This window comes from Lepisma saccharinum, chromosome 18 (assembly GCF_977018435.1).
Source record: "Lepisma saccharinum chromosome 18, izLepSacc3.1, whole genome shotgun sequence".
Taxonomy (NCBI): domain Eukaryota; kingdom Metazoa; phylum Arthropoda; class Insecta; order Zygentoma; family Lepismatidae; genus Lepisma; species Lepisma saccharinum.
In genome coordinates this window covers 16,330,422-16,346,477 of record NC_139246.1, presented here as the reverse complement: position 1 = coordinate 16,346,477, position 16,056 = coordinate 16,330,422, and the positions used below count along the sequence as shown (strand labels likewise).

Genomic DNA, 16,056 nt, shown 5'->3' with positions numbered 1-16,056 from the left:
TGACACACCTCAATGAAAGTGTTCATAGTGCCCAAATTTGATGCTAAATTTACCTTCATACCCTCTAAAATCGTTTGTACACTCTCCTAGATGGAAATCTCGGGATAAACTCAACTTTTTTTTCCTTTTTTTTTTTTTTTGGTAATTTTGATTCTGTAACAATAGATATCTCTTCATTGTTAAAGAAGTTGTCATTCCTTGTGATGACATAAGTTTTCCATCTGCAGCTGCTCCCATTCCCAGATTGCTTGGGCAGAGCTCCACTACACCAAGCAGTGAAAGGAGGTCATTCAGAATGTGTTCAGATACTTCTCAATGCTGGAGCCAATGTGAATGAAGAGGATGACAAATATTTGACACCACTGCTGTTAGCGGGAGCAGGAGTTGTTCCCGAAGACAAGGGAGCTGTGCAACGGTGAGTTAGTAATCAAAATTAATTTCTCATCTTAAATTTTACAAATGTAGAGTAAGCTTGTTGTGACACTATGCATTTCTACTGCTGTGGGTAACCTGGTTCATTTTTTTGGGATCACAACATTACAAAATTTAAAATAAGAGAGGACGGCCACGGTGGCTCAGTCGGTAACGCATCTGACCACCATGCTAAAGGTCCCGGGTTCGATCCCTGGCCGGTTCAAATCTGGGAACTTTTCTAACATTGGAAGCGGTCCCGGCGCCCAACCAGCGTCGAATAACATTGGGTACCTGGGGGAAACCCTGGGGGGTAAAGGTGGTCAGGGGCGTGATGCTGATCACATCATCCCCACTCACGACCTGATCAAGAAAGTGTGGGGCGGTGCCCACACACCCCCTATACGCCTTCATGGCGTGGTGCTAAGCACAGGGGAGCACTTTACTTTTACTTTACTTTTTGTGTAAATGTAACATTTCTGCATCACCATATGCCGCTGCCTTGTGCTGTGGCATTGCACAGTAACAGGATAACCAGAACAATGCAAAGACGCAAACAGTTTTGCACACATGGTCATGTTGAAACTGATCTAACAATTGTTTTCAACAAAGATGAGTTTTATGTTTCGCAGATCAGTGACATTTTGGAACTATACTAAAACAAGAAGCTTTCCTGGTGACAAATGATGAAGAGGTGTTTTCGGGATATAAAAAAGGTGATTTCCAGATAGACTTCCAAGCTTTCGAGAGCTAATGTCACTCTCATCATCAGGGACTAAAGTTCAGAGATGTGTCAGGGTAAGATTATATGTATTTGGTGTGGGAGGGGTCCAGTGTCAAAAAAACATTGCAAAGAAACACCAGCTACATCAAGAATTTTCATCCCGAAAAATAAGGGTTAGCAGAACATTCCATCCATGAGGGCCATAGAATTGACTTCACAACCACAAAGATCATCAATAAGTCATCCAATTACTGTGATCAAATCATGAGAGAAGCAATAGCCATCCACGGGGATAAGGAAAACCTCAATGGGGACACGGAACTTGAACTGGACCCAGCCTGGTTAGCGATTGTCAACTGGGAGAGTGGATGTTGTAGAGATGGCACCTGATTGGCCTGCCACCTACACTAGACCCTCCCACACCAAATACATACAGTGGCATAGTGGCCGCCCCCGCAATACGGTGGGGCCCCGAGGTGTAGGGGCCCCGCTATGTTCTCTCTGTGCTCACAAAATTTTATATAACCCCAGAAATTCAACAGATAGTCAAAGGGGCCCAAACACTCAGGAGGTAGATGCCAGGGGCAATCCCTTTACCCTTAGGTCCAGAAGCCCCTATTCCACCATGCAGGGAATGCAGTGTATACAGTGCTCAATGTGAATATTCCTAGCTGTGAATTATCCTGTTCAAGTTAGGGGATAGAAGGAAGGATCCTTATGTGAATGTACGTGAAGACAATGCAGAAGGCGGAGAAGGATGTTTATGCAGATTATCCTAGCTGGGGGGGGGGGATAGCATCCCCCCCTGTGTTCCTTATACTCCCCCCTCACACACAATCTTCGAGTACTGCTGATCTATTAACAAAATGGATCTTGTTTCATGAAAAAGTATTACAGAATTATCAGTTGTCTATTGAAAAGAAATGGCATCTTTAAAATTATGAATGATATGATAATACTGAGGTCCGCTAACCCCAAATTTAACCCGTGCCCGTACGTCAAAAACATTTTTTTAAATTTTGTTTTTGTTGGTGGGTGGTCAATTTCTTCCAATCGGCATTTCATTGAGTGAAAAATTTTCAATGACTAAAGTCCTACCTCTGCTGCAGTTCGCTACTATTTCTTCATAGCAGATTGCAATTGACCTTGTGATGGTAGGTCACTATCGACAATCTAAGAATCTGGTTCAACCCCCATAACTGAAATGATAAGTTTAGTTGAGTATATAACTCACTATTAGTATTAGAAGGCTAATGTGAGCAGCTCTCACGTTGAATCTTGACCTGGTGCAGCCAGGGGATGATGGCTTTTGGGGCTGAAGACGCATCCACCTCAAAGTCCAAGAAAGGAGTGTTTATAATTTAAACAATTCCCCAAATAGCATTTTTTAAAAAATATATGTGTATTATACGTAAACTAATATTTAAAAAAATGTTTCGAACAAAAAATACAAAGGACCACTAAAAAATATTTGGCTGTGTGAAGCCTCCCTTCCTCCAAAAAGTGAATCCTGACTGTGCTGCTGCCTTGAAATAAGAGAAAATATTTCTTACTCCAGTTATTTATGAGAAATTCAGACCACCATGACTTAGTTTCGATTGATCGATTGATTGATTTGGTGTTTTAAGTCCACTTTATGCACAGTAAGGCTAATTGGTACTGGACCTACAGTTTAAAGTGGGATCCGAACCACATTGTGCCTCCACCGGGAATTGAACCCCTGACCCCTTGATTACAAGGTGATAAGGATACCACTGCGCCATCGGGGAGGCCCTAACTTAGTTTCGGGAAACTACTGCCCTGACATATAGCCTAAGTCGATGACAAAAAATGTGAAGGCAGGGTATTTGCGATAAAAGGTAATTTATTTTACAACTGGGCAGGAGGGGGGCTGACTAGCGAACTATTATGAGTCCATCCTACTCTGGTATCATCTCGATAATTTTTTTTCACTAAGGGGGCCGCAAAATTTTACTTGCAGGGGGACCCCAGAGAACTCCGCTACCTTACACTGATACATCTGCACTTCAATATTTTTTTTTTCCAAGAAACAAACCAGTTAGAGATCGGATAGTTCATTGGACTATCCTGTCTAACTATTGCCTATTTTTGGGGGAGCAGGAAAAGGAATTTAGAAGTCCTTGCCTTGACTCATTCTCACACAACAGGTCGGTAGATGCTGGGGCTTGCCCCGAGTTGATACCTTCCTGGAGATCAGGCGTGCTCGAAAAGGTATTTAAAAGTCTCTGCACTTCAATCCCTGAAGATGAGAGTGACGTTAGCTCTCGAAAGCTCGGAAGCCAGAAATCACCTGGTTGATATCCCAAGAAAACCTCTTTATAAAAAATACAAATTTTACATGTGTGGTTTCAAAGGTTTCTTTCCAAAACCGACATTTCAAAAGCATTTCCAGGTTCTTCTTCACGATTTTATAAATGAGATTTCATTGATTAATCCTCAAGAAGAACCCAGGAACGGATTGAAAATACCGGTTTCAGAAAGAAACCTTTTAAACTGCACGTAAGTAAAACTTATATTTTTATTTAATAATTTGCAAGTTAATAATTTGTAAACTGTGGTTATGCAAACCATTAAGAAATTACTAAAACATGTTTGATGTGGATAAATTTACTAAAGGTGCAACCTAAGAAAACTTGTCAAAAGAGTATACAGCTAAAAATTGTTGTGAACGAACATGAACAGAAATTAGCAAAAGCATGTATGAGAATTAGCTTGATTTTGAGAGAGAGATAGGATAAAGATAGGTGAGAAATAATGTAATCTATTAAATTTTATGTGGATTGTCCACTTATATAATATTCCTTAATTTTTAACACTACACAGTTACAATTAAAAGAATACAATGTTATAAAAAATAATAACTAATAACCCATGGCTCGACAGCACTCAAAAGGGTCTGTGCCTATCTCCCGGCTGCCAGTCTCCCTCCCACAATCCTACCTAGAGGTGTGGAGTTCTGCAACTGATAATGGGGTGACGTGGGGTTAGCACGTCGAACCCCCAGCCGCTGTAGGAGATTTCCATGATTGGGTTACGCTACTCACTCGTAGCTCCCCAATTTCCTCACAATGGTGGGTTGCCACCAGCCCTATACACAGACCGAGAACCCAGAGACTGAACCCAGGTGGACTCGAACCCATGCCGTCCTGCAGTTGGAGCACAAAGCACAGCATCTTAGACCGCACGGCCACGGAGAAGGACAATGCAATGTTATGCATTAGGAAATCATCAAGGCCTCATAGCAGCAGTGGTAGAAATGCACAGTGAAACACAAGGTTAATGGTATCAATACATTCAATTACTTGAAACCAAATTATGAAGTAAAATTCATTATTACATTCAGTAACACTAATAATTGGGACAAAGTTGCCAATAATGGCCATTCTAAAGGATAGAGTTAGTTTGCATCAGGGTCACATTACAGAAAAAAAATTGAGACTTTTGAACTATCACAAATTGTTGTGACCTTTATGGTCAGATAGGCCAATTGGAACTGGACCTACTGTTAAAAGTGTGATCAAAATCACTGTGCAATGTGCCTCCACTGTGAATTGAACCTAGGACTTCTTAAATACAAGATGACACTATGAAATTGGGAGCCATATTTTTTAAAATTGTAATTTATGATTTAAGATTTTCATGAGTACTTGGATGAAAATAGCCACCAAATTTTACATAAGAAAAGACTTTTGTATTTTTTATTATTATACATCACTTTCTTACCTGTTTAGGTTAATAACAATTGTGAAGATGAATGGTAACTTAACCCTAGCAATACCAAGGGTGGGGGAGGGGGGGAGCTCTCAGACCCACTGATTCATTTTTTGTGTATTACATGTATATCCATCAATGTAAAAATTCATAGAAAATAGTAATTGTTCCTTGCAATAACTAGAGTGACATCACGTGATTTTTCCCAAAAATGTTCTTTAAAAAGTTATTTTATTTCATTGATGTTGTTTATGGGTCTCAAAGGCCCACCCCTTGGTAATTCTAAGGAAAGAATTCGCAATGATGTTTTAAAGATGTTTTAATACATGAGAGGACATATTCAATTGCTAAACTATAGTAACAATTTGAAATAATGAACGTATGGGTAGTAGAAATAGAGAAAAATATAACTTTGCTACCATTTTGCACAGTTTAAGCATTGTTCCAAGTATCAACATTGTAATTGAAGAAAAGTAATAAATGTTACAGTGATTTACTATAATTACTTAAAAATCACTATGAAATTTATCTGTCATGTATAATCCATAACAAAACATGAAAGTAGTGTCTAATTAGTTAACATATGTGTACAAATGACAGAAAACACACATCAGTCCAGTTCAATTGAACTTTCATTCATGGGCCTCTGAGGATCCCCTCTTGGTAATCCGTGTAACAAACAATACCTTGGCATTGCTAGGGTTAATATAATATATAAATGAAGCAATAAAGACGACAAAACATACAGAATTTGAGCCTAGGATCACAGAAAATAATATCTGGCTTCATAGCATGCATTAATTACTAACTACTGCAGTATGGAACCTGTAAATAAAAATAAAAGTAAAATATAAATAGTAATGGTAAACAATTGCTTGCACAATTTATCAGTGAAACAAAGAAACCTTTCATAAGTGACTACAACTATTCTGATAGTACATGGTATGCAGAATAGCATCATTCATATAACAATTCAAACCATTATTGAATGAAAGAAACAGGGAATGAACTAAATGTTTTAACATATATTGTTATTTGAAAGAGGCACATGTCTAGAAATATATTTCGATGGGGGTGTCCGAACCAAGTGTCTCATAGTAATAATGTTTAAATTTAAATAATTATAATTAACTTAAATATTCAAATTAATATTATATTTTTATTACATGAATAGGCAAAAAGACGGTATGAGGATAGTGATATAACAGCATGTATTCATTATCCAGCTTAACGTGTAGTCAAGGTTGGCAAAAATTTGTAAAACAAGAAGATAAATACAGAACAACGTAGCACAAAAATTAATGCCAAATAGATAAAGAATTGATTATTTATTGAATATCAAGAAAGGATTTTTGATCCAGTTGACGAAAAGTTAAGTTCCTGGTAATATTTTATGCATAGTGAGTGAGATATATAGAATTAAATCTTACATAAATCTTCTTTGATACTGTCATCCAAAGCTGTATGATCCTTGCCTTCCAATAAGTTCGGCGGAAAAAAATAACCCTTGATCTATATTTTCATTATTTAATTTTAGTAATTTTAGTGCTTAATAAGTCTTTCTGGGGGGTCTGGAACCCCTGGACCCCTCCCCTAAATACGTCTTTGATTTGAAAGTTCTTGAATGCTGCCTCTGTGGTAGTGTACATTGAACAGTTCACACACGATCTTGCAACCAGAGATTGCAAGTTTTGGGTCCTGGCCTTTGCATAGATATTTCTTTTTGAGTATTCTTTCATTACTTTGAACTAATCTTGATTCATTCTCATTATCATCAGATATGAGGTCACATAACACACACATGGCATATGTCAATGACTCTCAACCTTCGTGATTCCTTGGCCTGGTACATTCTTTTGTGAAACATCGATGCCCCGATCCCAACGATTTTACTCATACATGCCTTTCTATTTTTAAATATACTTTATACATTAAGTAATATTTACCCTTGAAATTAAATATTAATCATGGTCATAATTATAAATAAGAAAGTTTGATTATGTCTAATCTAAATCAGGTTTAAATTAATTATCAACTACCAATCCTAATGAAATCTTGTAATTTCCTTACGTCAACATTGTTAAATTTATTTGGTATTGATTTACTGATTTTCATTGGCACATTGCATTTTGAACACCCAAAAATTCCAAATAATTAGGAAATCGATGATTGTATTGTCATATTCAGAAAACTGTATTATGTATTGGTTTTATTTTTAAAGATGTTTTCTGGGGGAAAACTTTCAGGAGGACCAGTGGTTGAGAAACACTGGCATACGTCACATAATACCTCAACCATTAAGAACTGTGGCATGTACTAACTATTTAACAAAAAAAAATAATAATAATAATAATTATCTGGTAAACTTTTATAACTTTTACTCTTGTAAACTAATGTAAAATGGTTATAAATTTTTTCTGTAAATTCCAAATTATTTAAGTAAGGTAACTTGGAAATTTAGTGGCATCTAGTAGCAGATCTCTTTCCATGTTCATGTTATTTATTCTTATGTGATTTTTGTGTAATGTTTGAAGGCTTACTCATACTATTCCACATTGTAAACAAGTACCCAAGTAATGCCTAATTGGTAATGTATTATATATTAATTATAACAGTGGGTTAAAAAAATTGTTTATTATATCTTTGTTGTTATGTGTTTAATAAGTAGAATCTCTGTGCCTATGTATGATCTAGTAGTGCAGTACAGTTGGAATCTTGATCAAATTTCCTATTTTATCATGTACTGTTTTTGTACGAAGGGTAGTCCTCAGATGCTCAAGTAGCCAAAAGTAGTTGGGCGAACATTAGATCAACCATACTAAAAGTGGGTGGCCAAATGTAGGAACATACCGTTGGATAATGGTGATTTTGACCATGGTGTCAATGTAGGGCAAATAGGCATTTTTTACATTGGGCCAATGTATTGAAAACTAAAGTAGAGATATGTTTGTGTTGCAAGATATATGTAACTTATTGTGAAGCCGTAAACTTTAGTTCAAATTATTTCTGTAAAATAAATTTTTTGCAACACTTTCTTGTTCAAATGGTATCACTGTTTTCAAGGTATCTTCAAATGCTAGAACAGAAAACTTTCTCGAGAGTTTTACACATTTCATGGAATTTAGTGTGGGAGCAGTGTATATTTTATACACACAGATAATGAACAACTTTCACAAGAATACCTACATGAATGTTCTGGTTCTGCTACACACAGAAATATCGCTCATCCATATAGTATATTCTGGGACTGAAATGTTCAGAATGGAACACTACCACACATAATTTATATATAAAAAAAACTAGAATTTACAGAATACTCTTTAATGTGGTCCTAACAGGAGAAAATAGTTATTAAAACTGATTTTGACTCACTTTTTTCATGGTTGTGGAAGTGTTGGAAATAACTGTTGGAACAACATAAGACCAACTTCAATTTGCCAACCAACATAAAAGCAACCTTTCTGACATAAATACTCTAGTTATCCCAATGGTTCTGGTTACTTGGGCATTACTATAGTAAATCAAAAGCATAACTAATGCTCAATAAAATAAGTATTTTTTTAACACTGACATCAACATGCACTGTTTACACCTAACAAGATTTATTTGTGTCCCCTGTAGATATGAAACAATAGTCAAGCTACTCGTCCAGGGTGGAGCTTCAGTAAATGCACTCAATGTTGACACAAGAGCAACTGCTCTTCATTATGCAGCATCAATACCATCACTGGGTGCCACAAGATGTCTGATTTCTGCTGGTGCTTATGTCACGCTGCAAGGAAAAGATGGTATGACGCCTCTGCACGAAGCAGCAAAATCAGGTTTCATACCAGTTGTAATGGAACTTCTCAGGAACGACAAGAGTGGTAGACTTGTAAACTGTCGGGACAATATTGGAAGAACTCCGATGCACAAAGCTGCATATAATGGTGACAGAGACTGCTTGAAGTTATTACTTGATCACGGAGGCAATCTTGTACTGGAAACTAAAGCTGGAATTTCTGTAATTGATGCTATTTTCTTACACATACCGAGACCAGTGGATTTTCTCAAAGACGTTTTTGATTCGCAAATTAGCACAAACAGTGTATCCATTAATGATAGATCCTTTAAGATCATGATGGATTTTCGGTTTTTGGTGCCAAAAAGTACGGAAACCCAAATGTGTGTGCTGGAGGGTCTTATCAGTTCCGGAGAAGAGGATCAACTGATTAAGCTGCTGCAGCATCCCCTGATAGAAACTTTTCTACGCATGAAGTGGAGAAAGCTTCGACATTTCTTTTTCCTGCTTGTGGTTCTGTATGCATGCTTTGTAATTTTGTTGTCATCTTTTGTAATACTGGAAGTTTACCACAGTGACTGGAACTCAACATCAAACAAAACTGTGCACGCAGATGTCGACGAGAGCCTTTTATGCAACGTTATCTATCACATCCGTATAATTTTGTTTTCAGTTTCAGGCATGATTATCATGTACACTTGTTGTCAAATATGGATAATTCCCAGACACTATCTTCGTGATTATGAAAGCTGGTTGCTTATGGCATGTTCTACTCTGTCGATACTTGTAGCATACTATGATACTACAGTACTGCCGCTTGCTTGGAAACATATGGCATCTATTGCTGTCTTTCTAGCATGGGCAGAGCTAATGCTTTTGGTTGGTAGATTTCCCACGTGGGGCTACTATTCGCTAATGTTTTCAACTGTACTGAAAAATGTTGTAAAGGTCTTGCTTACTTTTGTGTCATTGGTTATAGGGTTTTCATTAAGTTTCTTTGTGCAGTTTTACAATGGAGTTTCATTTGAAGATCCATGGAGATCCTTTGTAAAAACCATGGTCATGGCAATGGGAGAGTTTGATTATACTGAAATGTTCCATAATGAAAGAACACATTTGTCTTACACAAGCAGAATTATCTTTGTTGTGTTTGTATTTCTGGCATCAATAGCACTTATGAATCTGCTTGTTGGTTTAGCCGTAAGCGACATCCAAGGACTTCAAGTGGTTGGGCATGTTCTGAGATTGATAAAGCAAGCACATTTCATATCGCATTTAGAAAAGTTAACGTCTCATAGGTGGAACAAAGTGTTCCCTAAAAGTGTTCAGTCCTTTTTTGAAAAACGAAGATTGATCCCTCTCTACCTAAGCATTCAGCCAAGCATGATGTCACTCTCGAGCCCCCTATCACCCTTTCGCTTACCATACGAGTTGCTTGACAACATCATACAAACAGCTTTGAAACAAGAAGCCAAGAATTATGCGCATCACAACCAATGGCATAATGTGTGCGGAGATATGGAGAAACTCTCGAAGGAGTACAGCAAAATGAAACTCTACTTAAACGATGTTGCTGTAAATTCAGAACAGCTCATGCCAATGTTGACAAACATAAATCACGAACTTAACGAGATCAAATCAATGCTGGTGCATTTTATAGGCGAGACTGCTTTGAGGTCTAATATTCCTTGTGGCCAAGAAATTGTAAGGAAACATAGTGAACTTGTACCGGAATTACAAAATGCACACGGATTCATACGAAGACTTGCAAGAAGTAAAATTTATCGTGCTAGTAATAGTATAACATCATAATTTACCAAATGTATGCATGGGCAGATTAAGAGGGTGGGAAGGGGGTCATCACCCCCCTTGAAATGTTTAAAAAAAAGTCAATTATGCGAGTAAATAGTTATTGCTTCCCTTTTTGATTTCTAAAATTAAGCAGTTACTCCCTTGAAACATATAAAATTTTAAAATAATCAATTAACAAGTTGGTAGGGCATCTGACTGTCATGCAGGACACCCGGGTTCGATTCCCAGGGTGGATGATCTAAGGTTGGATTTATTCTCTCCATGTCTCTGGAAAAAGCAGCTCAAAATCAATGGGTACCTGGGGGCAACCTGGGGGGGGGAAGGGGGGGGGGGTAAAGGTGGCCGGAGCATGGTGATGATCTCGAAAATGTTCGAGATCGAGAATGTGTGGAGCCCTACCTGCACATAACCTAAATGTGCCTTCATGGCACTGTGCTATATGCACAGGGAACCTTATAAAAGCAAATATTTGTCATGTCCCATCTTTGGTGTCTAAAATTAATCAATGACCCCCTTACGACATCTAAAATTTAAAACAACAATCAATTAACACAGAGAAAATGGTTATCAACCCCTCCTTGATGTCTAAAATTAAATGACCACCCAACAATAAACTTTAATGAATCATGCAACAGCTAGAAAAAGTCATTATCTTCCCTTCCCCATGAGAGATTGTTACTAATCAGTCACTGTACGAATGGATGTGTGTAATGCTTTTAAAAACATTGTCTGATAATCTGAATGTAAGAAATGAAAGTGTAAACTACCAGTTATATATTGTACTCAATAAGATATTTAATATATCATTTTTATTTTCTTTTGTTCATTTGCTTGCAGTTTGTCAGTATTAATTTTATTTATTACAGTTCTCTTAATAGAATTTGATGTGACATGTGAACTAGTAATCAATATAATTGTACAAATTATTTCAATGCAAAACAAAAATCTAGCAATAACTATTAGGAATATGTTAATGTTTGGAGTTATTCTGTTCCAATAACAATGCATCAATATTAGTAAATCCTGTAATATCATGGCATACAATGATACTAGAGGCACGCATATTTAATATTTGACGAAAACATGAAATATGAAATAACACATTGTAATTGTTAATTTTTCATGTTTCTGAAAGGTGTGAAGTGCATTTTCCTACCCTGTTTATTCACGAAATGATGCGAAATAGATTCTTAAACACGAAATTTAGAGTTTATTTATGGACATGACCCTTTCTGAAGTTTGAATTATCCTGTGAGTTATGCAATTCAGTGGACAATTTATTAATTCTGCTGTAAATATTTGGGAAGCAAAAATGGATCCCTTTATACAGGAATAAATTTAATACTCTGTAACTACAAAAATGGCTATTAGAAGGGATACGTTTATTTTGTGTAAAAAGTGTAGTTTTAAATCAAATTTAGGATTATATTTAAAATTTTAAAACCAAATGTAATTTTATATACTGTTTTTGATCAAATTTTTCACCGCTCTAACACCAACATTTTATTTTATTTATAACTTTTCAACCCGAAAGTGACTGTTTTTGTACCAAAATCTTGCTTTTGTTAGTTACAAAAAATATGTTCCTCTATTTATTAGCAATACAGTGAAACCTCGACTTGACATTTTCCCCTGAAAACAGCAAAATCGAGATTCCACTGTAATTACAAAAAAAATATTTTTCACAATAATTATGTTACATTAGAAGTTTTATATCATGTACATAGTTAAGTAAATTATTATTGATCTTAGCCAAAAGAGTATATCCATTGTGTAAACTTTTTTAGTCCTACATATTTATAATTATAGCTTTCACTATTGTAATTAACCCAGGGAGGTAGAAAAGTGATCTAAATACCCCAAGATACAAAAAATATATATTACAGTTTTATTTGTTATTTTATATGATTTGATCTTTACGTGTATAATCAAAAGTGTATCGATGTATCATTCTGTATGTTATTTATATGGACATTTTGTAGTAATGATACATAAGCCTTGAATTGTTTATAATATAATTTTATGGTTGCAAACAATTTTCTATTCCATTCAACGTTTTCTGCAATGCCTCACCAATAAGTTCTATATAAAACTAGGAACAACTTGATATGAGAATAGGGGAAATCAGTGCAAATAATCCTGAGTTTTCAATCAGAGGGATGAAATAAATATCTTTAAGGATGGTGTAAATGCAAATTGAGTACCAAATGATCATAAATTTTCTGCTGCTTGTGTAAAATTTTACGGAGGGTGATAAGGTGACTGGATACAGAGATCATTGCCTACAATGTATGAGTAACACTGTCAAATATACTCACAATAGAAAAAGTTTTCATAATTTTTTCCTCCTAAATAAAAGTTATTGCTATTGAAGTGAACATGAAAATTTGAGGTGGTTTTCTTTGCAGCGGTAGTGAGTAAACTGTGCCATGTTCATTTGTATCTAGGGATATGTTAATTACAAGATGATTAACTGATTACTATTATATGTGTAGAGCAGCACTTGAAGTGCAAATGTTACCTAGGGGGAGTTTGGACAAGCCTTGGGGATAATGAGACAGCTGAGGGATGCTAGCTCAGTGATCCCCCCCCCCATCCCCATCATTTTGAATTTTGGTTTAGAAAAGTGTATTCTCGATTGATTGATTGAGTTTGTTTTTACGTCCATTTATGCACAGAAAGGCTAATCAGGACTGGACCTACAGTTGAAAGTGGGATCTGAACAACTGTGCTTCTATTGGGTATCAAACTTGACACCCCTTGATTACAAGGTGATGATATTATCACTATGCCATCGAGGGTGCACTGAAGAAGTGTATTCTTATTAGATAATTAATAATAATAGTTACATAATATCAATATATAAAATGGCCATTTTTCCAAAAGAAATATTTAAAATCTGAACCTAAATCAATTTTTCTTTGTAGCTATGAAGAGATTGTGAAGCTTCTGGTTCAAGAGGGAGCTGATGTTAATGTTTATAATTTAGACACAACGATTTCAGCTCTTCACCACGCTGTAGCACTGAAGTCCCTAAAAGCTACAAGATGCTTGCTTGATGCCGGAGCTGACATTTCTCTAAAAGGACACAACAACATCACGGCACTTCATGAAGCCTCAGGATTAGGCTGCAGTGTGATAGTGAATGAGCTACTAATGAGAGGTCATTGGTTGACCATGGTCAATTGTCCCGATAGTTTTGGCAGGACACCGCTGCACAAAGCTGCATATGGAGGACATAGTGATTGTCTCAAGACGCTGCTGGATCATGGTGGAGACTTATCCGCAGAAACGCAATCTGGAGTGTCGGTTGTTGATGCTATATTTTCACACATCGCTCGGCCACAGAATTTTCTCCTCAGCATCCTAGACTCTAAAATTACCCCAAATGATGAATCTGCAAATGACAGACTGTTTAAGGTTACGCTGGACTTTAAAATGTTGGCTCCGCATGGACCAGTGAATCAGATGTCAGTCATGAGAGCTCTTCTGAATTCTGATGGTGATACCCTGATACGTCTACTTCAGCATCCTTTGATTGAAACGTTTCTTTGCTTGAAGTGGAGGAAGATGAGATCCTTTTTCATAATTCTTGTTGCTTTATATATTAGCTTTGTTCTTTCCTTGTCTAATTTCATATTCTTGGTGCACTGTGAATTCAAAACCAGATCCGCAAATGGTACACAAGAGCAGTATATCGATGAAGGTACCATTGATGTAGCTATAGAGGTGACAAGGGTAATATTATACATTTCTGCATCGGTTATTTTGTCATACATTCTCGGTCAAATAGCTTTTTTGCCCCGTTATTACCTCCGTGACTTTGAAACATGGATGAACTTTACGTGTGGTGTTATTTCCATTGTGATTGCTGTTAAAAGTTATCGACGTAATTTGTTAAGTTGGATACCTCACGTGACAGCCATTGCTGTCCTGTTTGCATGGACAGAGCTCATGCTTTTGATTGGTCGGTTCCCTACGTGGGGCTACTATGCACTCATGTTTTCCACTGTTCTCAAGAATGTACTCAAAGTTCTTCTGACATTTATATGTTTAATCATTGGCTTCTCTATGAGTTTCTTTGTTCTTTTTATAACAGAGGAACAATTTAGTGATCCATGGAAATCACTGGTAAAAACATTGGTTTTGACAATGGGCGAGTTTGAGTATGATTCAACATTTGAGGCAGATAAAAATCGAGTTAGGGTTACAAGTAGAATTGTGTTCCTAACGTTTGTTGTTCTGGCTTCCATTGCTCTCATGAATCTAATGGTAGGCCTTGCAGTGAGTGACATCCAAGAATTACAAACTGTAGGCCATGTTAAACGGCTCATGAAACAGACAGACTTCATTTCACACTTGGAAAAAATCACATCACACCGTATTATATCTGCTATCCTTCCAAGAAAACTTCGAACCTTTGTTGACCGTCACTCGTGCATACCTACAGAAGTGGTTATCCAGCCTGGTTTGGCAGAACCACACGGAGATCAACCTTTTAAATTGGCTCCTGATTTGTTAGATAAAGTCATCACAGGAGCTGTCAAAATGCAGATGTCTAAAGTGACATATCTTTCAAAAGTTAAACTTGACACAAAGGAGGAAAGAATAAAGGTGCTGGATGAAATAGTAGAGGAAGCATTTTCAGCAAATCCTCTTTCCACAAATGAGAAAAATGATCAACTAGTTGCACTGTTTAAAAAGATTGTTCAAGATCTGGATGGAATTAAGGATATCCTTGAAACGCCACAACGAAAGTGTAGCATATGAAGTGGAAGAAATTTGTAGTGCACATTAATTTTATAGCACTGAAATTAAAAACATAAGAAAATTAGAACTTATAGAAGTAATATTTAGGGTACACCTAAAAAAATGCTTAAGCAATATCACTATTTTAATTTAAGTACATTTAGTAAATTTAATATTAGAGCCGAGCTGATACAGCTCAATGATACCAACCAATACCAAAAATCTAACAATTCAAAGAAGTTCAGAATATTTATAAATTTTAATATATAACTTCTCTACTGAATCAATACCATAGTAATCTACCATTTTTTAGTTTAAAATATTAAAAATTATGCGTGAGATAATAATTTAATCACGAAACCCATTTCACCCCACACTGTTGTTGCAAAATTAAAAAAACAAAACAATGTATTTTGCATAATTTTCAGGATATTTAGGCTCCACGAAAGTGTTGCACAACATTTTTGCAGACTCAGAGCAGCATTCCAAATATCTCTTCTGCACTCATCAGGGTGCAGAAATATTTTATCAATGTCTTAGGAAGGGTATTACATTATCGTGCTTTAGAATATTAGTTGAGTTATAGAGTTCACGACATAGAATGTAATAATACACTCCTCACAAAAAGTTTAGAATATTGTTACGTTAGACTATAGGTGATAGACATGGCCTTGAAATGCAAGAACACATGGTATCTGTCTGGATGTTCTAGTCTTTTCACCAACATATGCCACCATACCTATCACCTATTGCCTAATATAATAATATTCCAAACTTGTTTTTCCTAATATAACAATATTCCAAATTTTTTGTGAGGAGTGTATAACCTTATTTTTTATTTTCTAAA

The 16,056-nt window shown here is 36.2% G+C and overlaps 2 protein-coding genes across 2 annotated transcripts in view; both read left to right on the top strand.

Moving 5' to 3' along the window:
- The window catches only part of LOC146001877 (transient receptor potential cation channel subfamily A member 1-like), a 37,819-nt gene extending 27,077 nt beyond the window's left edge, over positions 1–10,742 (top strand). The window contains exons 3-4 of the mRNA XM_083139586.1: positions 228–415; positions 8,489–10,742. Coding sequence (XP_082995712.1) covers positions 228–415; positions 8,489–10,460 — 2,160 coding nt within the window. The 3' untranslated portion in view covers positions 10,461–10,742. The remainder of the gene's footprint in view (positions 1–227; positions 416–8,488) is intronic.
- A 2,592-nt stretch (positions 10,743–13,334) lies between these two features.
- LOC146002679 (transient receptor potential channel pyrexia-like) lies at positions 13,335–16,011 on the top strand (the record flags this gene model as incomplete). Its single annotated transcript, XM_083140642.1, has 1 exon — positions 13,335–16,011. A coding segment is annotated over one exon (1,896 nt), but the record flags the coding sequence as incomplete, so codon positions are not given.
- Between the last annotated feature and the right edge of the window lie 45 nt (positions 16,012–16,056).